The following is a 25578-nucleotide window of genomic DNA, read 5'->3' as shown; positions in this document are numbered from 1 at the left end:
TGTTGTTCGAAGTACAGTGTATAAGTATCATATTACAACCACAGGAGTATTAATGCATGCAGCTGTGCCTAGTACACAGAATACATTACAACCACAGGAGGATTAATGCATACAGCTGTGCCTAGCACACAGAATACGTTACGGTGAGCGTTTGGTGCATTATTTGAATTCTAACGGCTAACAACCTTCAAATATCACAGAAATGTTATAGATTTACAATAGTCTTGTCATTCTGGTGGAATATATCATGTTCTGTGCTATTTGGGAAGGAATGCAAAAGGGAAGGGCCATCTTTAAGACAAGTTTTTGTAGTGTAATTCAGGTTTCCTGGTAAACTGGATCAAGAATCTATCAAGACTGTACAGAAACAAAAGTGACACACCAATTCAGAACAACACCAAGACGACATGTCTTAAACGGACTGATTTTGCTACAATACACACTTCCCACAGACACCTGCCCGAGTACACTCGGGACTCGTCCTCAACGGGTATACAAAAGTATACATGTTCTTCCGTTATCAAAACATCCTTCCGACTTAACATCCAGGCATGATTGCATGACAAATGTGCAATGCTTAATGGTGTCACAGGGATTCTTCGATAATTTTTCATTTAAGGATACGTGCAAAACACCATCCAGTGGTCTAACACTATGTGCATGTGATTAAGTATAATGTTTTAGAAACCTCTTTGTTTTTTTAACTTTCAAAAATTTTACTTAGTGTAGCACATTGATCAGTATCACACTGGAAGTACGCTACACAGAGGAATGTTTGTTATTACTTCACTTATTATTATTGATGATGATATCTATTAGACTTCTTCCTGCAGTAACAGATAAGACATGGTGCCCACTGCAACCATGGCTTGCCATATAACTTCAACACTTGTTATGGCATGTCTTTATATAGCTTTCCAAATATACCTGTCTTTATATAGCTTTCCATGTATACCCAAGTTTCTATTCCTTATCGGGGGAGAGTGGGGTGGAGGGTGGGACTTTTACCTAAAGACTGGCATCCTTGATTTTGGTTTGTCTCTGAATTGTGTCTAACAGTTTTCTTCTTTATGTCTTGAACCAGTTACCCTCTTGAGACCACCATGTCACCATATGATACAAAGGAGACTCCACTCAAATGATAGCACATTTTCATGGATAACTACCAATAACTGTCCTTTCATTTTTAAAGAATGCTGACTAATTCATCCCTAAATACTACACAGATTGAATATTGTCATCGCTAACCTTTAAAATAAGGATTTCTGATGTGCCCCAAGAAATGGGTTACTATGCCTCCAGCACATTTTGGGGCAGGGCATAGAGTAGTCCATTTTTATTATACAGTGTACACTTATTCAATCTGCCATAGATAACAAATTTGTGAAACACATGTAGTGATTTGCTATCAGGTTTTCATTGATTAGCAATTTCTAAATTTACATTACAGCCTAGAGGAAGTAATGTAAAAATAATTTACACAATATTTTCATTTTATATAATATAAAACTATAGACTCACTTTCATATTTGAATCACAGAGGATTTAACTGACTGTTCTTTTAATAGCTCCATTATATTTACCATACACACGTAGGTCAGAAATCTGTGTATCGTTGGAGAATCCATGCACATGTTGAGAAGAGTCCATTTGGTTTAACAAGCACTGTTTCTTTTCTTACAAGTTCTCTGTGTTTCCTATGCATTGGAAATGGAAGGCAAGACATCCAGGCATACCTCCCATGTCAATCAGCAACTCGCTGTGTTACGTGCAAATTTGCAACGAATAAACATAGATGCCAAAAGAATGCTTGTGGTGAAAAAGTTCTGCAGTGTCTCTTGGCAACATTGGCAGCCATAGTCTTCAGTTCTGATTCTCATTGTACGTAGCCATCACTCTCTCTAATCCCATCATATGAATTCTTCCTCAAATTGTGAAAGTCTGTGTGGTGCCCTAAGAGGCGGGTCGAGCAGTGCAAGTACTACACAAAACAACGTAACTGAAGCAAAGCAGATTGCGCCCAACTCAGCAGGTCACAGACATGGAGAAACTTGGAACATTCATCACTGTATAACACAACAGGAGTTTGTTTTTTTTGCCTGCAGGAGTATGAGAAAGGCAAAAAAAAATTGGATTAATTGGAAGAAGGAATACACACACATCAAAAACATTTGTTACAGAGCTTTACAAGAGATCTGGGGTGTATAGTGCTCACCTGTGTATCACAAGTTCACATTCCACATATCCTTGCAGACTATCACCTTAGAGAAAACAGAGCAAATTTGGGGGCCTTGAGGGCCGGCCTGCAGAGGGGGCATTGTGTCCATTTGGATATTCTATCAAACTAGCCATAATATCTGTTAAGTTTGTAGAAAATTTGACTGTGAATTACATGTATAACAGGAAAAAAAAATCATAATGTGAAGATGGCCCCCAAATTTGGTGCAGGCCCTAAGGGGGTCACCCTCAGGATCTGCCATATACTCAGAGATTTTTTTTTTTCTATAGAATATCTCTTTTTAAAGATTCTATGATTTGGGGGCGATGGGGCCCGATAGTGATGATACCTGCCAAGGTGACCACACGTTTTGTTCGTGTTTAAATGTCATCAAAAAATAATGCCCGATGTATTCAGCAACATATTCCAGATGAATTCCTCATTCCACTCACATCCCACCTGGGAACGCTACAATTTTTGTAAACTTTTCACTTCTTCAACTGTTAAGATTGATATCCATATGTTTTTAAGGTGTCAAGGAATGGAATTTTATTGATGGTGACCTTAAAATCTAGCACTACATTTTCTAGGTTTAAAGTTCTATATAAACAGACTGTATTTAGACAAATTATGCTATTCATGACTGACTAGACTTCCTTTCTTCCTCAGTCTACCTTTCTTTCTCTCATCTCTTTTTCTCTGTACACTTAGGATGGATGTGTGAGTGTGTGTGTGTGTGTGTGTGTGTCCTCCAACAAATTACGCTAAGGTATTTTTTTGTGTTTGATAACAGATGATTTAAGTACACATATGTGTTATTTCAATTTGGACTAATCTTTTGTATGTATTGGTCCATGTCACAACAAGTGTTGGTTGTTTGTATGTATTTTACTTTTTTTTTCAGGACTCCAGCCACAAGCACATAATTGCTTCTTAGGAGTCCTGGCATGTATTTGTTTCTTTGCAATGACCTGTAAGCTGAATATTGTTTTATATTTTGCCAAAATAAATGAATGAATGTATACACATGTTCATGTATGAATGTACGGGTGAATGTGTACTCTTTTCAACCGAATGAACAAGTCATTCACGCAGCACTTACATTTAAATTTCCACTTACTGCTTGACTGCTTTCAAGTGCTCTTCAATCTATGTTTTGAAAAGTCTGTAAAACTGGCTTTTTGGGCTTAAGAGTGCTTTCTCAAACAATCATTACATCCCGCCAAAAACTCTTTCACATTTTTAGATCTATTCAATAATTCCTGCTCTGTGGAACTCTAGTATTGACCTTCATTTCTTCAAAAGAACACTTACTGAAAATATCTTTCTATCCTTCATAGCACATTACATTCCCTCTACACTTTCCTAGTTAAGTTATTACTAGAAAATTATATTTGGGACAAAAGTTGAGTGACCTGTGGCATTGACCTCTGACCCCGTCATGCCATCGTTGATATATGTGATTGTTACCATACATTACATTTCCACTGAACATTTCCAACTGAAGAAAAAGGACATTATGGCAAACTTAGGGCAACCTAACCAATAGAATTTTATCACAATGAGTGAGATTATTGTGTGTACCTTGAGACAGACAACATATACCAAGTTATAATCCATGCTATTTGTATTATATACATTAAGAAGGGAAGAAGGGAAACTCACTGTCTTGTAGAATGTCTTTGACTGTGCACTTAGATCATCTGATTTGGCAACCAGGTCATCAAGCTTTTCCCCTCGTTGTAACATAGATTCTATCGTACTGTGCTGTAAATGAAAAAGTATATCAGAGCTACTTAACACTTTACCAAAAACATGTATGTCTTACAAACAAATGGAATCAAGAGCAATGTGTTGACATTGTTATTCTATTTTTCCTTGTAGCAAGACTATCATCTTGGGAAGATCACCAATATTAAAGGATACATGATTTGAAATTTGATAATGAATTATTATGTTCAAAGTTTTGTTGTCTTTTCTCATCGAAAAAAAAAAAATAGGAAGACTGATTTTAAAAATGAATCGAGGGAGAGCAAGAAAAATTGAAAGGGTTATGGATGCCACACAATGGACAACATTGATATCAGACAGCCAATGGACTCAGAGCAATAGGAAGGCTCACACAGGTCACTGGTGCAAGTGAGTTGGAGACATATCAATGAGTAGCCTACCATTATCACTTTTGTCTCATCAAGATCTTTTTGGATCTTCATCATTGGATCAGCTTCGCTTGGTGTCTGGTGGGTGGGAAATGATGAAGAAAGAAGAGATGATGCAGAAACAAGACAGCAAAACATAAATCAGGGGTCAGCAATAGCACTAAACCAAATGACAGCATGCTACACAAATGAGCTTTAAACAAAGCTTTAAATATTACTTTACGAAAATGGCCCAGAATAGTTAAAATTGCTACACCTGAGACTCTAGACCGAGTTACGAAAAACTGAGCAAAATGCACATTTATGTGTCATTTTTTATCGACTCACTTTTAATCGCACTAATTTATGACTTTCTGACTTGTTTGAGATACTAGCAGTTGCCAAATACCAGACTTCATATGCACCACAAGAATAAGCTTTGCATGTTAGTATGTCCACAATCATCTGTGGAAGCTAAAGATTTCTGACATGTGATTACATCCAAACCCAGTCATAATGCATGTGTGTATCTACTCTACCAGCAAATAAATTTTGTGTTTCCTATGACTGATTTACACTTATTGGGTACATACATAATGTGTACATACCATTTCACATAATGACTCGTTCTTCAGATAAGTACCAGAGTGTATTTTTCAAACAATGATATGAACACAATCATTTAACCATATATTGCACATTACATACCACATGCGATATTCTCCTCAGGATCCTCCCTCCCAGAAGATACCAGTTCACATATTGAGTAATTCATGAATTATACATGTGTACTTAGTTTCTTCATGAATGTACTCTAAATCATTTTGCAGGTATTTGGATATACTGTACTAGTTTAATTGTGTGAAACTGTCACAATTCGGACTTTGGCTGCCACAATATATATATATTTTTTTTTGTATAATAAACCATTTCAAATCAAATCAACACATGTATATTGAACATTAATTCCCATTCTATGCTATTGCTATTTGACTTCAATACCTGGTATCTTGAAAGATATCCTTCAAGGCCCCTGTAATCTGCACTGTTTTCCTGTAGTGTTGGCCAGGTCGATGGTGAGACAGCACTTGCAAATTCCTCCAGGATCTGGTACAAAATATACGAACATTGTTTTACCTCAATCAGTGTCTACGTGTGCCAGTGACTGAAACAAACCGCCAACTACTACAAATATATCTTCAGAATGATAAATTTACAAAATCTGTGACTCCTTTCATAACATAATTTAACTAAATTAACTTAACTTCATCATTAATCATAAAACATTCTGCCTCATACTTGATGAGCAAATCACCAATTTCATAACACTGAAAGTTTCAAATGAAATAGATATAAACATGAGACAGCTGTGTCTGTGTCTGTGTATGTGTCTGTGTCTGTGTCTGTGTCTGTGTCTGTGTCTGTGAAACAATGTGTGTATGTGTGTGAAAGAGAGAGAAAAAAAAGAGAATGAAAATATAGTCATATGACATACAAGTTACAAAATTTTCCTCTCAACATGTTCACATTTAAACACTGCCATCAGTTGCAACAGTAATATAAGAAAATCAAATGAGACGAAGAAGTCAACTGCCTTCTCACTCTCCCATACAATTCACCCTCTCAGTTTGGAGCTGAGCAACTGCAACTATCAACACTGAAAACTTAAATAATGCTTAGTTATTAACTTCAAAATAAAAGTTCTTTGATGGAGAGGATGTTCTCTCAAAATTTATGTCAAAATAAGAAGTTCAGTGAAGATTTGCATTAGTCAATGGCAGACTTGTGAGGAGATGATATCATTCTCTTTAGATATTGACTATAGAAAGAAAAGTCTGGATGCTACCTCACCTTGTTGATGATGGTAAAAGCCACCCTTGATGGGTATTCAGCATCTGAGATAATGACACATGCTAACGAGTCTTCTCTGCACATCACATGGAAGGTATATTCTGTTGGAAGATATGGAACCAAACACAAGTTCTTCACTACATTCATTCATTATTCAATTTGCTGAAAATGACTTGCCTCTGGGATATCTCAAGTTTTGAAGTAAAGCAAAATGAATAAGTGAATAAATAAATATACAGACAGATTTAAGAAAAAAAGAAATTACATTAATTTAGTACAGAATCAGCTTAACAATTATAAATCCTTGATCTTCTGCCATTAATATGCCGTTACCATGGCAACGTACTTTCGGGTACTGTCGAAAAATGCGTCTTGCACATCTACAACCAAAGGCACACATCTGTACCAAGTTTCATGGAAATTGGGCAAAAACTGAGGAAGTAGTTTGCAACACAAAATTTTCCATCATTTTGGCTCATAATATGTGAGCTGTTACCATGGCAACATACTTTTTGTCACTGTCAAGAAATGTGTCATGCTGACCTATATCCTAAGACAAACATTCAATATGAATTCCATGAGAATTGGAAGAACACTGATGAAGCAGTTTTGCCATGAAGCATTTTGCCCTATATTTTACCAATAACATGCCGTTACCATGGCAACGCACTTTTTGCCACTGCGGAAATATGTGTCTTGCACATCAACATATTCAGATGAACATCTGTACCTAATTTCATAAAAATTGATCAAAAACTGTGGGAGGAGTTCGCGACGCAAGATTTGTACCCATTTTTGCCCATAATATGCCGTTACCATGGCAACGTACTTTTGGGTACTGTCAAAAAATACGTCTTGCACATCTACAACCCAAGGCACACATCTGTGCCAAGTTTTATGGGAATCGGTTGAAAACTGAGGAAGTAGTTAGCGACGCAAGATTTGCAACGGACCGACCGCCCGACCGCCCGACCGACCGCCCGACCGCCCGCCCGACCGACCGACCGCCCGACCGCCCGACCGTCCGCTGATTCCTATATACCCCCTTCAAACTTCGTTTGGCGGGGGTATAATGAAATACAGGGTGAATCACGAATTCAATCTATGTCATGTAAGGATCAATCATATTTACCCAAGCCTTGTTCTTACCTTGTTCTTGTACTGATGCTCGTACTCTGGGTTGATTTCTTTCAACCACTATTTTGCTAGTAAATGTCATAAACTCTTGAACACTGTGAAAAGAATAAGGCAGAGAAAAAGAAGTGCTTTCATGAGAAATATTGCCTATTTTGATCTTGGACAAGGCAAAAGTAGTACATCACAAGAAATGTCCTAATGTGGACTTCACATGGCGTTTCACTGATACTGACTGACTCTTGCAGCAAGGAATCATCAATTATTCTTACTGCCAGGCTGTTGTAGAGTTGATTGACCTCCATAGTTATAGTATCTTGTACATTTGGCACCTCTGTACATTGACATGTATTATTTTTCTATTAACAAGATGGTATGTTCAAAGCATAGGAGTTCTATGATGAATTCTACACTACATGCCAACAACTAATCTTGTATCAAATTAAGCTACCCATTCAAGGATATCAAACATGAACAATATTTCATGAAATAGCAAATAGAGGTTAAGCCAACCCAGTTATTACAATTCCTGACCTCACAGAAAAGATTTGTGCAACATAAATTGAGAGGATTACCATTCTCTTTTCTATTTCGAAAACCTACCGAAACTCGCCGAACACATCTGATATTTGTGGTGTCATTGAATGGAATCAGCAAGCAAAAGCAGACTACATCCAATAGACAATGCACAAGTTCAACGGTGTTAGTGTTTTTCTTGGTGAGCATTTTATTGGTATTTAGTCAGGTAAATGCCATACCAATGCAAAGTGAATCTAATGCTTTTCCATATCATTTGAACGATCTGCTTTAAAATATGAAACAGATGACAATCTTTCAAACAGAAGGTAAAATTCCATGTCTCTCAGGTACTTGCCCACCCCAAACACTTTAGCAAAAGTCACTGTCAGCATTAGCTTGGCCTTGCTACTGTTTGAGTTAATATAACTTTCACTGGTGCTGAAAAAACAAATCATTGGTGGAAATAATACATTCTGGTTCCCATAGAAACACTCAATCATCTTTTCACCACTGCAATAAGACACATAATAATGGGCAGTGTTGAATGTACCAACAGCTTTTTGATGCCTGTTTGTGATGATCATATTACATTTACAGTATTTAACTGTAGTAACTGGAGTCAAACACTGTAAAGCAAAATGTTGTCGTGGCATGAAATTCTGCAAATTAGAGCCAACGACCTGCTTTTGCAGCATGAAATTTTTCAGGAAATGTCACTGGCATTCAATGCATAATGTTAGTGTAGACAAGAACTTTCATGTGCATTTCAATTCCTTGAATCTTGGCTCTTCCAAAATTGAAGAAATTATAATGAATGCGAAGATTCTGTGTTTTACAATATACTGAGGGTGAGGCATTTGACAATTATCTCAGAGTACTAGAAGTATAAAAAACATAAACAGTGATTTAAATACATTGTAACTGTAACATTCAAATGCATGCATTATTATCACTATACTGTAGAGTAGATACAGTCAACCTTGCCTTAGTCGAAGGTCTTTGTTTTCAAGTCCTCTTCTCTTTATATTCTATGATTTTAATCCGTCATATGTCAAATTTTCTCCAAGTCGAAGCTATTTCTTCAGTCCAAATAGATCTTACTTAGGAAATGTTGACTGTACTATGCTACTATACTTAATTTCTTAGCATCATACCTGGATCTCTGGAAGTATCCAAAGGATGACAAGTCATGGACTGCCTTGAGAACACGAACTCTTGAAATGCCTTTGTGTAGAACACTGATTGAATACAGCTTCATGATTTCTTAGTCTCAATTTGGTAGGCTGGCAGGAATCCTTGGGTGTCGTACACCTTTACACCCTGCAGAATCAGCAGATATCTGTTTTAAAAAAAAGTGTGATAATTATTTTTTTTTTATTAAGATGGCAAGTTTACATGAAAGAATGATTACTAAAGCTATTACTGACGAAATCTTTCCGCCCATCATCTTTCAAATACCATGTATGAAGCATGGTTACACAACATTTGCTCAACTGCGACAATTGCTTTGTGGCCTTTGGTCTCATTTTCTCCAAGGACGTCATCTCGTCAAAGTCCAACGTCCTGGATGCGAAATTTAAAAGTCAATTTCAATGTTATTCTTTATGAATTATAGACCTTCGGACAAGATGAATGTAACGTTGGAGTCTAGAACATCATGATATGCAATGGATGCCTTCATCTAAACATTACTTAGCAAGAGGGCGAGGGAAGGATGTGATATTACTTGTTATATAACGCCTGAAGAGATCCTTGTCATTTGATTAGTTTTTTGACTTTGATTATTTCGTCTATTTCACTATGATGTCATCAATGTGCAATTGTGGCTCCATTTACCGTGCAATTTTGGTTCCATACGATTTGCTCCATTGCACGCTCGCTGAGAACCCGGCACACTACACGTGTTAAACACTTGCGTTTCATGCAGTGTATGTATGCGACAGCGCACTAGTGTAAAGCGCTAGGTGAGCACTCTCGCGATCTCAGATTCTCTCGTTTCTAAATTTTGATTAACATCAAATGACAAGGATCTATCTTAGGCATTATGTTTTTCATTCGGGCAGTGGACAGAATATTTTATTCGGTGAACGATAAAATGCTTGCTCTATTCAACTCGGCTGCGCCTCATTGAATGGATCATTTCATCTTTCACCTTATGAAATATTCTGTCCGTTGCACTCATAAACATTCATTATTGATCATTTCATCTTTCACCTTATGAAATATTCTGTCCGTTGCACTCATAAACATTCATTATTTGTATAATCATAACGCCTGAAGAGATCCTTGTCGCTTGATTGGTCATTTTACATTAATCATTCGGCCCATTTCACTATGATGTCATCATCTGTGCAATTGTGGCTCCATTTACCGTGCAATTTTGGATCCATACAATTTGTTCCATTGCACGCTCGCTGAGAGCCCGGGACAATGCTTGTGTTAAACGCGCTTGCGTTTGCAGTGTGTGTATGCGACAGCCACTAGCGTAAAGCGCTCAGTGAGCACTCTCGCGATCTCAGATTCTCTCATGTTATTAAAACATCAAACGACAAGGATTTATTTTAGGCGTTAGGCCTATGCTATATAAAACAAATAATAAATGTTTTTCATTCGTGCGATGGATAGAAAATTTCATCCGGTGAAAGATGAAATATTTGATCCATTCAACTTAACTGCGCCTCGTTGAATGGATCATTTCATCTTTCACCTCATGAAATATTCTGTCCATTGCACTCATAACATTCATTATTTGTATAAAATTTACCGTAGGCCTACTGACTGCTGTTCGTGTATTTTTACTTTAAGTAACCCACTCATTGTAGGGCCTACTGCTGATGTAGGCCCTTGAATACTAGTCGAACTGGGCACTACAAGTGCTTGACCGAAAGATCAGTCTGTACCTGTCCATCGGGGAATGTTCCGCGGAGACTGCGTCTGGCTTCACGAATCCCCTCCGTATACAGAGGAGAGCGTTAATGGCAAAAAATAAAAGACTCCTCCGGACAGACAGATCTTTCTGTCTATGCAAGTGCAAGCTGTTTCACAAGATTCGTTCAATTGTCGGTCTATTTATGGGCAAGTCCAAGATAATGCGCGCGTTACGTATGGGACATTCAGAGACTTTTATGACCTGAAAAATAGTGTTAATGGCCTTTGATCATATTGAACTTCATCATGGTGATTGATATCTAGGAGAAGTATAAACATGTAAAAAATTGAGAAAAATGACCTTGCCAATTATATTCTAGAAGAGAAAATATGTGCCGTTACGTATGGGACCAGAAAACTTTTGTTTTTTTGAACATTTTTTTCAACCTCAAAACTCTCTGAAAGTATTTCATTCTACAACTTGTAACTCACTGTGATGAAAGTCACAACACTCAAGATTATCACAGCTAAGTTTCATGTCATTAGGCAAAAAGTTCTAATTACAGGTTCTAATTAAAGACAGACATGACGTGTTACGTATGGGACAGTTACGTATGGGACAGTTTGTCCCCCATTCATTTAGTGTGTGAAGAACCATGTTTATGGGTATTTTGCATAATTATTGTAGTAAAATCAGTTGAAACTACTCCAATACTGATCCAGATTGTCAAGGAAACATTATTCCCCAAATATTCACCATCATAATCATATTCAATCATATTTTCATATTTTTATGACCAACCTGAGTATGCATGCCCTTTGTTCCCCATTCGTTTAGTGTGTGGAGAACCAAGTTTATATGGGTATTTTGCAAAATAATTTTACAAAATACCCATAAACAAGTTTTTGCATAATCATTGAGGTAGAATCAGTTGAAATTACTCAAATGCTGTTCCAGATTGACAAGGGAACAATATTCCCCATATATTTACCATCATAATCATATTTAATCATATTCTATATTTTTTTTTATGACCAACCTGAGTATGTATGCCCTATTTTTATCAGGATAGTTACTACTGAAAAATTGAATAGTTTAAAGTGTTTACTTCCATTGATGAAGGGCAGTTTGCCATTTAGTTTCAATAAAAAATGACTTGACACAAGAAATAATAATTTTAATAAATAAGCAATACCAGCTGCGTGGAACCCCAGCGATCAAGTAGATATATGATGTCTGTCTAGCAGTCAGGTCATTGATTTGAGTCACACCTCAGTATGTATACCCATGAATTTTGTTGTGTGTACTATTGAAACTGAATAAGGACAATTTGTGTATCACTTGCAATAAAAAGGAATCATTTTACTTTATATATTTTTTTTTGTATATATCACAATCATTTCAAATTGGATCTCCGTCACATAAACTTTGAATTCCTCTAGTCTTAGGATTGTATGCTCTTTAGTAATTCATATAATTGGTTTCCAATCATCTCATTAAATGTTGAAAACTGAATCCCCATTTCTACAAAAACTATACCATCCCTTTAATGCTGATATTTCATTTTGTATTTTGCCATTTTCCCCTCCCCCTTTCTGAAAATTGTTCAGTCAAGTGCATGCATTGTTTCAAGTGTCTAAAATTCATAAAGTAGATACAATATTGGGATGCTTTCTTCAGGATGATTTACCATTTGTGTACTGAGAGCCCTTCCCAGCTAGCTACATGCATTCACATGCAATATGTATGAGGATGTCCCATACGTAACGCATTTGTCCCATACGTAACATTATTTCAATGCCTAATAGAATATATTTCTTTTACTGTTTTTTCTTTTTTCTTCGGTATTTAATTTCTCTAAACAATAAATTAGAACTTTCCAAAAGGGCATTAAAATATCCTTAGCAATTTTAGAAAAAACCTAAAAAAAAGACCTCAATTTGTTACGTATGGGACATCTCATGATAGGACACGAGCTAATTTGCATAATCATTTGCATAATCCCTAAATTTTTATACCAAGTTAAACTATTTGATGAACTTCTTATGTCCACATATTAATCAAATATAATTTGCTTTCCTTTGAATTACTATGAATTTTTATAAATGTCCCATACGTAACGCTGTGTTTCACATTTATGCAAATGAAGCCCTTGAAATTTGCATAAACTTACGTAATATCATATTTTCCTCCATGGAAATCAAAACTTCAACTCATAAGCTTCAAAATGATACCAAACATGTCAATATTGAGCAAAGATGAAATTTTGCCTTCTGAGGGGACCTTATCTTGGACTTGCCCTTATACTAATTATAGATTACACATAGAACCTACTTGGTTTAACTGTTAACCTACTACTACTATACTACTATTTGCTACATAACGTACATTTCGATTACTAATACTAGTACTTAGTACAATATACAAATATACCAGGCCTGAGAGGCTCTGGTTGAAACTATGTGCATGAGGTGACTTCAGTAGCACTATTTTCTGAGGGGCGCAGCCCCGAAGAAAATAGTGCTACTGAAGTCACCGAAGGCACATAGTTTCAACCGGTGCCTCGAAAAATTGGCCTGGTATATTTGTTTTATATCCCTCCCAATGAATTTAAAGAGTATTTGACTGCTGGTATTCTGTATTTTACCCCCTTTTTTTTAGGGCATCTTGCTCTACTCTTTTCAAGAAGATTGTACAAGTCATTCACGCTTGGGAAAGCAGCAGGAGGGCAGCGCGTACGCGTACTACGAAGAGACAACTGCGCACTCAGCCGCTAAAGTACTCGGTGCATTGCTGTACAACATACTGGTAAACATGCGCAAACTGCAAACTCACTACGCGCTTCATATGCAATATGCCTATCCGATCTGTCAACAAGTACATATACGTTGGTGCGGTGACGTGCGTGCTCGAGCTGATCAACGATGTGACTGTGAGCTGCAGTTGATTGTGTTTTCTGTCATCTTTCTAGCATTTTCTAGCTGTCTGTACATGAATATGGACTATCCTTTCCTGCTAAAAATGCAAGTATACATTGTAAATTTGGGTAGAACATTCAGTAACAGCGAGTCTAAGGTTAGATTAGGCACTGGAAAAATTCTAGCAGTTAGCATCGAGTGCTACTGTAAATTCGTGTGATTCGTGTTCTAACGTTAACACAATAACAGTTAACAAGTTAGACTCTAACTCGATAGACACTCTAAAAAATAATTATTAGGATGAGATTACAGGTAGAACTAGGCTTAACTAGCCTCTAACTTATGCTAAAAAGAATTAAGCAGGCCTACTATCTACTGCAGTTTGTCAACATCTTTTGGGTGGGTCACTCGAGTTAGTGAACTGCGAGACCAAATTTCAAGCGGCGAAGCATGAACTCCCCAAAATTAGACAGTTGTACACTGGGATATAGGCAGGGGAAATCTAGCATACCGTAGTTAGGGGATCATACTTTCTCATATATTGCACCAAAACCTTGGAATGATCTTCCATTATCTCTACGACATGCATCTTCAAAACCAGGGCCAAATGAGGCGCCCAACCAACGTTAGATTATTAGAAAATAGATCTAGGCCTACGGTATGTCGAAGAGCCCTAGCTTGCTTATTGTTGTTGTCTAATTATAGATCTACGATATCGCCTACTCTGTTGCATGGGCGTCACCAGGGGGGGTGCGTTGGGTGCGAACGCACCCCCCTTCAGACCCTTAAAAAAAAAAATAAAAAATCGTGGGCAAAAAAAATCGCACCCCTGGTTCTTGCAGCACTGATTTTATACCTACCTACTGTATAGTACAAGTGTATTCTATACAGCGTTTACTATTTAGATAGATTTTGGACATCCTTCCCATGCTTGGTCACTTCGACGCCACCTCGTTGGTCATACCTCCCCCATAAGTCATGAACATAAACCGACACCCTTGACTACCAGTGGTGGATCCAGGGGGAGGCCAGGGCGCAACGGGCGTCCCCCCCCCCCCCCCCCCCCGCCCCCTCTTAATTTCCAAAGCGAAAAAGCATAGCTACAAACGGCAGCTTTTGGACTGTAAAAATAATGTCAAAATTGTCAAGCTCGCTCGCTCCGCTCTCTGGCATAAGTAATAGTCGTAATGCCATTCTCCTGAAGTTGCTGCCAGTAATTGCCGGCAGTTCCAGCCGGTGTGCACCCCCCCCCCCCTTACTACAAAAAATATAGCTACAAACGGCAGTTTTTGGACTGTAAAATGTCACAATTTTCAAGCTCGCTCGCTCCGCTCGCTCGCATTTAAATTCTCCTGATATTGCTACCAGTAATTGCCAGCAGTTGCGCCCGGTGCGCCCCCCTTAATTTCGAAAGCAAAAAAGATATAGCTTCACACGGCAGTTTTTCTACTGTAAAATGTCAAAACTTTCAGTAATTGCCAGTAGTTGCGCCCAGTGCGCCCCCCTTGATATCGAAAGCAAAAAAGATATAGCTTCAAACGGCAGTTTTTGGACTGTAAAATGTCAAAATTTTCAAGCTCGCTCGCATTTGATCTTTACGCAGTTCCCCTGATGTTACTGCCAGTAATTGTCTGCAGTTGCGCCCGGTGCGCCCCCCCCCTTAATTTCCAAAGCGAAAAAATATAGCTACAAACGGCAGTTTTTCTACTGTAAAATGTCAAAAATTTCAAGCTCGCTCTCTTCGTTTGCTCGCATTGAATCGTTATGCAATTCACCTGATGTTGCTGCCAGTAATTGCCAGCAGTTGCGCCCGGTGGCATGCGCTCCACCCCCCCCCCCTTAATTTCCAAAGCGAAAAAATATGGCTAAGAACGGCAGTTTTTGGACTGTAAAATGTAAAATTTTCAAGCTCGCTTGCATTTAATCGTTATGCAATTCACCTGATGTTGCTGCCAGTAATTGCCAGCAGTTCCGCCCGGTGCGCCCCCCTCCCTTGATTTCCAAAGCGAAAGAATATGGCTAAGAACGGCAGCTTTTGGACTGTAAAATGTAAAATTTTCAAGCTCGTTCGCTCCGCTCGCTCGCACGTAATCGTTATGCTCTCCTGACGTTGCTGCCAGTAATTGCGAGGAGTTGCGCCCAATGCGCCCCCTTAAATTTCAAAGCGAAAAAATATAGCAACAAACGGCAGGTTTTGGGGGGTTTTTTTTACTGTAAAATGTCAAAATATTCAAGCTCGCTCGCTCCGCTCGCCCGCATTTAATTGTTATGCCTTTCTCCTGATGTTGCTGCCAGTAATTGCCGGCAGTTGCGCCCGGTGCGCCCTCCCCCCTTTATTTTCAAAGCGAAAAAATATAGCTCCAAATGGTAGTTTTTTGACTGTAAAATGTCAAAATTTTCAAGCTCGCTCTCTTCGCTTACTCGCATTTAATCGTTATGCCATTCACCTGATGTTGCTGCCAATAATTGCCAGCAGTTGCGCCCGGTGCGCCCCCCCCCCCTTAATTTCCAAAGCAAAAAAAATATGGCTACAAACGGCAGTTTGGGGACTGTAAAATGTCAAAATTTTAAAGCTCGCTCGCTCCGCTCGCTCGCATGTAATCGTTAAGCCATTCTCCCGATATTGCTGCCAGTAATTTGTCGTTTCACACCGTCATTCCATAATCCATTTATAGGGGGACAACCCCCTCCCACAACCTCCCCCCTTGCTCGTTCCGCTTGTTCGGGCTCGGTCGCGTTCATGACATCAGTGTAAGAATTATTACTAGAAGTTTATTTGAATTATACCATTTATAGGCAAATTATTCAATAATAATTTACTTCAAAGTGTACTGATACCTTAAACAAGTGGGACTGTTTCAAGTCGATAAAACACGCAAAATACCTGCATCAAATTGCACCATTTACAACATCAAAATGCAAAAAGTGCTCACCGTGGGAGGGGGACACTCTCCCCCCCCCCACATCCTCCCCCTCGCTCACTCCTCTCGCTCTTGCTTGGCCGCGTTCATGATATTCAGTGTAAATATTAAAACAGGAAGTTTATTTGGATGATACTATTCTATAGGCAAATTATTCGATAATAATCTACATCAAAATATATACTGCTTTACTTCTAAAGTGGGACTGTTTCAAGTCGATAAAACAAGCAAAACATGCATCAAATCCCCCCTCGCTCTCTCCGCTTGCTCGGGTTCGGTCGCGTTCATGACATCAGTGTAAGAATCAATACAAGAAGTTTATTGAAATGATATAGTTTATAGGCACATTGTTCAACAACAAATTATGTCAAAATGTACTGTTTCAAGTTGATAAAAACACGCAAAATGCCTGCATCAAGTTGCACCATTTACAACATCAAAATGCAAAAAGTTCTCACCGTGGGAGGGGGGGGGAACAGCAGGCACTTCCACACCCTCTCCCCCCACCCCCTTGCTCGCTCCCTAGCATACTAACACCCCCCACCCCCCCCCCCCCCCCCCCCCCCCCCCCCGATGAAATCCTAGCTATGCCGGTGCCCTTTCCCCGCTTGGTTTCCCTCAAAAACAGTAAAAGTCTAGGGATTGAGAGCTTCCTATATTCCAAATGTCTGTCAAAAAAAAAAATCTCGTTACATTAGGGTCAAAACGCACCCCCTTGAAAAAAAAGCTGGTGATGCCCCTGTGTTGTAACATAATATTCTATTCCACAATGCCATGAGCATCTTTTTAGGTAGAATGAGGGCTTTATAAGAGTCTCTCTGAGTCTCTCATTTTCTCTAACGTTAGCTACACGTATTGAGTGTATTGTCTACAGTATGCGTGCCTTGTGGTTCTCGCGAAGTGAAGGCGCCGCGATACCCATTCATTTGTACATGAAATCTCTCGCGAAGCGAAGGTGCTGCGATACCCACTCATTTACACATGAAATCTTTCGCGTCGTGACGCGCAGCAAAAAAGGCGCGAACACCAGCGTGATATAGTTTTTGTACTATTTCCCTAGGGAGATAGTGAGACGCGGATTTGTATGGTAGAATTATGTTTTGTTGTTTTCAGTGCTCTCGACCAATCAGAGGACGAGAAGCAATTTGTGAGGGATATAATACTAATTATATTCCACATACTAAGAATGTTGCAATAGGATTGGTCCAGAGCTGATCACGTGATGAAGCGTAGTTTTGCCCATCACATCACCTGAGAAGAAAAGTTCGTTACACTCTATGTTGATAGTCCCTTTTGTTTCGCTGATCTCCACACAGTCCACACAGTCCTAACGCAAGATGAGTACGTGCGAAATAAAAGTACATTGCACTGTGGACTATCATGTGACCCAGGTCACTTGTTGATAGTACACAGTGCAACGCACTTTCACTTCGGTGCCGCGCGGTGCGCGCAGCAAATTCATTATTTTGTCATCTACGCGCACACGTCGCCTAAGCCTAGGCGCACACGTAGCCTAAGCCTAAGGATACCTCAGTCCGGGAAACCCGCTCATGAGGACCGCCCCCGCGTACGAGGATGGTCCCTCCTCATGAGGACCTCCCCCCGCCTCATGAGGCCCCCCGGGGAACGCCTCATGAGGCCCCCCATTCACTTCTTATTCATCTCACATCTGACGTATAAATTGTCGCAACTTTGCACGGTGATTTTTTGTTACACACACATGTCCACTATCCATAATGAAAAGAAGAAAAAATCCTGTCTGTTTTTTTTTTTTTAAATAGAGTTTTAATCACCCGATGCAGAGCGCCCATCAAAACACGGGCGCCAGCGCGTTCGCACAATGCAAGACTGCCGCACCTAGCGGCCTGATCCGACTAAATATTTTCGATGCTTTTTTCTGCGGCTCTCACCTCTCCGCGCACGAATTAGCCTCGTGAAGCTGAAGTCTGACGTCTTTTTACACAAATTCGTAACGAGAAAAATTAAATCAGTACTAACCTGATCTTGTCCATATATTCCAAATTACTATTCCACACTGATAGAGTAGGTGGGTAGATGACATACTCCAGTTTGTTAGCAAAATAATCACTTTGTAGGTATGACGAGTTCACTTTCTTCGTCAATTCCGCTCACGATTCCGCCGCCCGCTTACCGTTTGGGCGCTTTTTCTGGAATCATCCCGCGACGCGACGTACGTCGCATCACATCACGCATCCATATCCAGCACATACCAGTCTGGTACTTAGTATGTGCTGGATGCGTGATGTAATGCGACGTACGTCGCGTCGCGGGATGATTCCAGAAAAAGCGCCCAAACGGCGGAATCGTGGGCGGAATTGACGAAGAAAGTGAACTCGTCATACCTACAAAGTGATTATTTTGCTAACAAACTGGAGTATGTCATCTACCCACCTACTCTATCAGTGTGGAATAGTAATTTGGAATATATGGACAAGATCAGGTTAGTACTGATTTAATTTTTCTCGTTACGAATTTGTGTAAAAAGATGTCAGACTTCAGCTTCACGAGGCTGATTCGTGCGCGGAGAGGTGAGAGCCGCAGAAAAAAGCATCGAAAATATTTAGTCGGATCAGGCCGCTAGGTGCGGCAGTCTTGCAGTGCGCGAACGCGCTGGCGCCCGTGTTTTGATGGGCGCTCTGCATCGGGTGATTAAAACTCGATTAAAAAAAAAAAACAGACAGGATTTTTTTCTTCTTTTCATCATGGATAGTGGACATGTGTGTGTAACAAAAAATCACCGTGCAAAGTTGCGACAATTTATACATCAGATGTGAGATGAATAAGAAGTGAATGGGGGGCCTCATGAGGCGTTCCCCGGGGGGGCCTCATGAGGCGGGGGGAGGTCCTCATGAGGAGGGACCATCCTCGTACGCGGGGGCGGTCCTCATGAGCGGGTTTCCCGGACTGACCTAAAGACAGCTAAAACGGTTTCAGATGTGGAATAAAATGGGAATTTCTAGGACCTGATGTGGAATATAAAGCAAATAGGGTCTAGAGTCTAATCAACTTTTAGTTTTAGTTTCAGGCAATGAGACAAACTACTAGTATCACTTCCTCGGCGATCTGAATGTGTACGCTATCTTTCCTCAGCTGCGCTTCGGAAATATAGCTACATCCAGATCGCCTCGGAAGGGATAGTATGTCCCATCACCTTCACCAACGTTGATTATTTGCTTAATAGACCTAGGGTGTATGGTGTTCTACTAGAACCCTTTCTATATTAGACTAGCTACTCGTACTTGTATACCCGCGCCCGCCCACCTGCGCAGTTACTAGTAGTTGGTTGAGAGGCAAAACTCTGTTAATGCCGTATTGTTTGGAGACCAGCCTCTCCCACTTCCAGGATCTAAATGCCTAAAAAAGACTCTATACGCTATATATCAGACACTTCTTACCTATAATAACACACGATGAATTCCTGTCGTTGGTCAGAGAAGCATGGGATCGCAGTTATCGCACCGTCTGTTTGCAGATCGCTCGAAACCCTTTCCTGTCGGATTTGTACTAGTACTCAGGCGATGGTAACAATGTACGGCGGTACACGTATCACGAAATACGTCGTCTTTGGTGGTTTGTGTACAACATAAACTGGAGGGCTGCTGGATCGCTCGCATGCATGGATCGCTCGCATGCATGCATCGCAGTGTTGGTTCGATCGGCGATTGCGCGACAGCTAGCTACAGGCTTTCACAGTGCGCCACCGTTCATCGGGAATCTCACTAAGCACTCATATCCACACACTTCAGGGAATCGGGACACGTTGCGGGCCGGATGGATGCGTCATCGTCACGAAAGAAATAAAACTGACAACTCAACAATGACAACGTCAAAAATATGCAAGCTCAGTATGATTTGCGGTTAATATGAACGTTTATAACACGAACAACTCAACTAATGAATTTGAAATCTAATATCAGTTTAGTAAAGATATGTTGTGAGAAAAATCTACTCCACGACATTTTTTATGTAAATTATAAGGTTCATGGTAACGACCCGCTTCATTATCTTTAGTTTACCATGGAATTATATTGCGAATGCATGGATTGTGCATGTTCACTTTTTTTGAATAATACTGTAGTCTGTACTTCGCCTCCTTTTGCTCGCTCGTAATCGTGGCGATCGTGTTACGAGCTACTTAATTACATAGTATCTTTTGTTTCATTTTAGGTAGGCCTAAAAAACAGAGAAACCGATATTGATATGGCAAGCTGTAAGAGAATAAAACAATCAGATAAGTTGTCTGGTCATCGATATGTACGGTCCATGCTCAAAGTAACTATAGGCGTGATATTGCAGGCCCGTAGCCAGGATTTTTCAAGGGGGGGGGGGGGGGGGGGGGGAGTGCGGTCAGATTCGACCACACACACACACACACACACACACAATTATATATGAGATTAAAACCTAAAATGGCATAAAACGCTTTATCCTGGCGAGGAAAGCGCATGTTTTAGAAACATGACACCAAACAGGTTAGTCATCGCATTCTTCATCAGCGACCAGGATGCGATCCGTTTCTGAAGCAGAACATACACACAAGGGTATAGACCAATTTTCTACGTCTGCTCCTGGTCGGACGGATTTCTAACCTGCTTGTGATGGAATGCGTCTAGACTGATAGTTGCTGCCACAGTGCATGGTAGCGCAGTGTGTCTGTGCGCGTTTGGCGTAGCAACGACGCATCCATGGACTGGTACATGGTTCCCTCCACGAAGAGCCAAAGATGAAAGGATGAAATCAGTGTTAAAAAACATGACCATGAATCCCTGATAGCTTTTCAATGGACTTACATTGTCATGCTCCGATTTACTATCACGAAGATTGAGACCCACCTCATCTTGTCTTGCACTGACGCAAACTCACACCTCCGGCCCCCACAGAGACATCCCAGCCAGTAGTTGTGCCTTGTCCGTGATGGAATACTGTATCAGACTTTCCTGATAGTCAACGGTCTTTCCCGTAGTCAATCAGACTTTTCCTGATAGTCAATCAGACTTTACCTGATAGTCAACCAGCCTTTCCTGGTAGTCACTGATCAATAACGAACAGAAGTGAAATGAGATTAAAACCTAAAATGGCATTAAAACGCTTTATCGGCGAGGAAAGCGCATAGAAACATGACACCAAACAGGTTAGTCATCGCATTCTTCAGCGACCAGGATAGTGATGTTAGAAAAAATCCGTCTGAAGCAGAACATACACACAAGGGTTACGTCTGCTCCTGGTCGGACGGATTTCAGTTGTGATGGAATGCGTCTAACTGATAGTTGCTGCCACAGTGCATGGTAACCGCGCAGTTGTCTGTGCGCGTTTGGCGTAGCAACGACGCATCTGGACGCGGTTCCCTCCACGAAGAGCCAAAGATGAAAGGATGAAATCAGTGTTAAAAAACATGACCATGAATCCCTGATAGCTTTTCAATGGACTTACATTGCCAACGTCATGTGATTTACTATCACGAAGATAAACGGTGAGACCCACCTCATCTTGTCTTGCAACGCAAACTCACACCTCCGGCCCCCACAGAGACATCCCAGCCAGTAGTTGTGCCTTGTCCGTGATGGAATACTGTATCAGACTTTCCTGATAGTCAACGGTCTTTCCCGTAGTCAATCAGACTTTTCCTGATAGTCAATCAGACTTTACTTTATATATATTCTTTGGACGACCGAACTACAAAAGGTATAAGAATTTGCGCGCGAAGCGCGCCGCAAATTGTGAATTTTGACTGGACGTTTTAAAGTCTCGGGGTATTTTTGTCTGTTGCATGCAATCGCGTTAAGGTTTTCATCTAGGAAATAGTAAAAACTCATTTTGCCAGGAAGTTGCGTTTAATTGTGTTCCTCTGCGCGCGTAGCGCGCCGCATACTGGTGTTTTTTTAACTTTTATTTTTTCTATTGTATACCCGCGGCAGGCCTGAAGCCAGGATAGCGAATTAACAAAACGGTCCTTTGATACTGTCCCGGGAGGGGTAGCGACAATTAAAAGGTGGACACCATGCTCATACATGGACTTTCAAAACGGCCCCTAAACGAGTAATGATCATATGATTTTTTTCGGGCCTTAAAAACAAGTATTCCTTAAATGTTTCCTGCACCCTAAAGAAGTACTTCATCATGATTGAACAATATACCATTTTCCCAAATTTCGGCCTTTTTGATACCCTTTGATTATATACGCTCGTACATCACACTTTCCATCTAATCCGTGAGAAAAAACGACCCCTATTACGCGTTTTCTTTAGCGAGTATGGTCACGGTGTCCACCTTTCAGTTGGAGTTTTCCATCCCATTGGATGCTGTTTGGAAGATGAAACATTCACTTTACTATACAGTATATCAGCCGTTGGTATGCGAGTTTGTCAAAAACGAAAATAAATAAGAAAATTTTTAAAACAAAATGAATTGTAAATGTGAACCATTTATATTTTGCCTCCTTAGGATATTTCCAGCATTTCCGAACTTTCAAATAATCATTTTAGATTTAATAATATTAAAGATAGTATATTAAAGGTAGTAGTAGAGTAGGCAAGTGTGTTTAAAAGCATTAGATTATGCACGGAGATCGTACAGTTACTTGATAGATGATCTTTTCTCGAATGTTGGTACTAGCAAAAGGGCTAGAAAAAGCAGCTATTATAATTCGTTAGGCATGCATAATGGCCCAATGAGTGTTACAAGAGAACTGGAGTAAGACAGGCCTTTCATTTTGTTTTGTCTCTCCTGATCGTTCGTAAGAAATGCTAATTCATGACCACCTTTTCACACTTTGATTGCTGGAGCATGCATTCATAATGGAAAATAGTTGACATAATAATCTATCCCCAGGCATTATCATGCCAACATGTATTTATATATACATGTACTATATCTTTGTGAGACGTAGATATAAAATGTCTCAGGTTTTCGATTATAGCAATTTCGAGGAAATTTCTTTAATTTTTATCATATATGTAAACTTGAGGCTATTAGATTTTCATCCACTTACCTCTGTTCCTGTGAAAAAAATGCAAGTGTCAACCTCAATGTCATCCACGAATCGCACGTACTCGGGCGGCCAGTGGAAAAAAAAAAAAACCACCGGTCACACGCGCCAAGGGCCATGGCATGCAGTGCCAATATAATAATAGCTCGCACAAATTGATACATAACATTTGTGTTTGTGTGCATGGGGACGATCCGATGGTTCATACAACAAAAGCGTTTCGTACAATTATTTTTAACATTGTTAAACGTACTCTTCCACATTTACGTAGCATATAATGTGTCTTTATATTTATTTGGATTGTTATCTTGAGAATTGCTAAAAACCGTTATTATGAAAAAGTGGACCTTTCAGAATTTGGGGGGGGGGGGGTGCGTACGCACCCGACGCACCCCCCCCCCCCCCCCTGGCTACGGGCCTGTATTGAATACTCAGTATTGTTTCGTAAGAAATCGGTAGGCATTTTAAGCTCACGGGTGATCACATTCCGAAGTTTCATTTGATCTAAAAATGAAGATAAATAAAATATACACCATACATATATACATACATGCATAAAAAAGGTTCGCCCGTTTTTCCAAAGCTTTTTTTTTATTTCGAAACACACAAATCCTTATACCAGAGATATTTGTTATTTTTTTGTTATATTTGTTATAGAATAAACAAGTTCAATAAGTTCATTAGATTTGTGGCGTTATTCCGAACGATCATTCCGAATATTTGTTAATCCGAAAATAGGCTTCAATGAACGTTTGAAAAAAAAAGTTTTCATGAGGTCCACTATACGTCTTACGGTCTTCGTCATTGGTTCAATCTTGATCATAAATATTCATGCCTTTTTATAAATATTCAAGTTAAACAAAAAAATCTAAAATTTGAAAAGTAGTAGAAATAGCTTAAAGATATTAACATCTATGGTATGCTGGGCTCAAACTTTCTAACTACATTGTTGTACTGTACGTTTGTACGTTGTTCTGTTATTCACAATTTCAATTTGTGCTATATGAAGAGGTATTTTCATATTTCAACAGGCTATGCATGACACTCTTTGTGTCTGTATCCGACAAGGCGATGTCATGACAACCGCATCTATTATTCTTTTTATTTTTTAATCGGTGTGGAGTAAACTTCTTCCACAATTTTGAACTTGAAATTGGGTTAGGAGAACATTGTGGCATTTAGGTATTGATATGGAGGATACGATTTATGTGGTGTAACCAGACATATAGCGTTGCCATGGTAACCACAATATTACTAAAATCCTGTGGAACGAGCTACCTCAAAACAGTACCTGAGGAATTTATTCAAGTTGGTATGATTTAATGTGGAGATATACACATGTACTCTTTGTGTTGCTATAACTGCATTATGTATATACTAATATATGAAAATAGATATATATATGGAAATATATATATGATATATACATATATATGTATATATATATATATATATATATATATATATATATATGTGTGTGTGTGTGTGTGTAGTCTTGTGGAGTGAACTATACTTCCACAATTATTATGAAGCAATTGAAATCAGATTTTGTGGATATTATGGTCCTCAGGTATAGATGTGCGGAGACTTGATTTTTATGTTTGTCATCAGACGGGACATTGCCATGGCAACCATAATTTTATTAACAGAATATAAAAAAAAATTAATTGCCCTCTCAAATCTGATCTGATTTTTTTTTTTAATGAGGTTTTTTTAATGAGTTTTGGTTTAGGGAAGGTGGGCGGTGTTCAGCGCATGTGATGTGATACAAGTATTTGGATAGGTGGTTTAATTTTTTTTGCAGTTATTCATTAGATATATTGTTTTGGTTTGTATAATGTTTATATATTACACTCAGTGAGATGCTGATTTATATGTGTCTAGATTACATTTCTTTGAGTGTTGTTTAGTTGTGTCTTCTGATATTGATGTTGATGTTGTGTTGCTCAGGTATAATTCTAGCTTGTCTATCATGTCCGTGTACATGTATCTATGTTTATTGCT

At 39.4% G+C, this 25578-nt stretch overlaps 1 protein-coding gene across 1 annotated transcript; it reads right to left on the bottom strand.

The window, feature by feature from the left end:
- Window positions 1-1548: 1548 nt before the first annotated feature.
- Window positions 1549-20233, bottom strand: LOC139725241 (synaptobrevin homolog YKT6-like). Its single transcript, XM_071636335.1, has 8 exons — window positions 19985-20233; window positions 9015-9199; window positions 7357-7439; window positions 6208-6308; window positions 5359-5463; window positions 4390-4455; window positions 3884-3985; window positions 1549-2099 (listed from the first exon to the last, which is right to left on the bottom strand). The coding sequence occupies exons 2-8, from the start codon at window positions 9116-9118 to the stop codon at window positions 2064-2066; spliced, it is 597 nt and encodes a 198-aa protein (XP_071492436.1). The 5' UTR covers window positions 9119-9199; window positions 19985-20233; the 3' UTR covers window positions 1549-2063.
- Window positions 20234-25578: the final 5345 nt, after the last annotated feature.

This window comes from Diadema antillarum, unplaced genomic scaffold (genome assembly GCF_040938485.1).
Source record: "Diadema antillarum isolate AM-2024a unplaced genomic scaffold, OU_Dant_1.0 seq00000029_RagTag, whole genome shotgun sequence".
NCBI lineage: Eukaryota > Metazoa > Echinodermata > Echinoidea > Diadematoida > Diadematidae > Diadema > Diadema antillarum.
This window is presented reverse-complemented; position numbering and strand designations above follow the sequence as displayed.

Coding starts and splice junctions, on each gene's coding strand:
- LOC139725241 (XM_071636335.1), bottom strand. CDS start 9,118: ATGAAGCTGTATTCAATCAGTGTTCTACACAAAGGCATTTCAAGAGTT. Junction 7,440..9,014: donor GGATACTTCCAGAGATCCAG/GTATGATGCTAA, acceptor TTCTTTTCACAG/TGTTCAAGAGTTTATGACAT. Junction 6,309..7,356: donor AGCATCAGTACAAGAACAAG/GTAAGAACAAGG, acceptor ATCTTCCAACAG/AATATACCTTCCATGTGATG.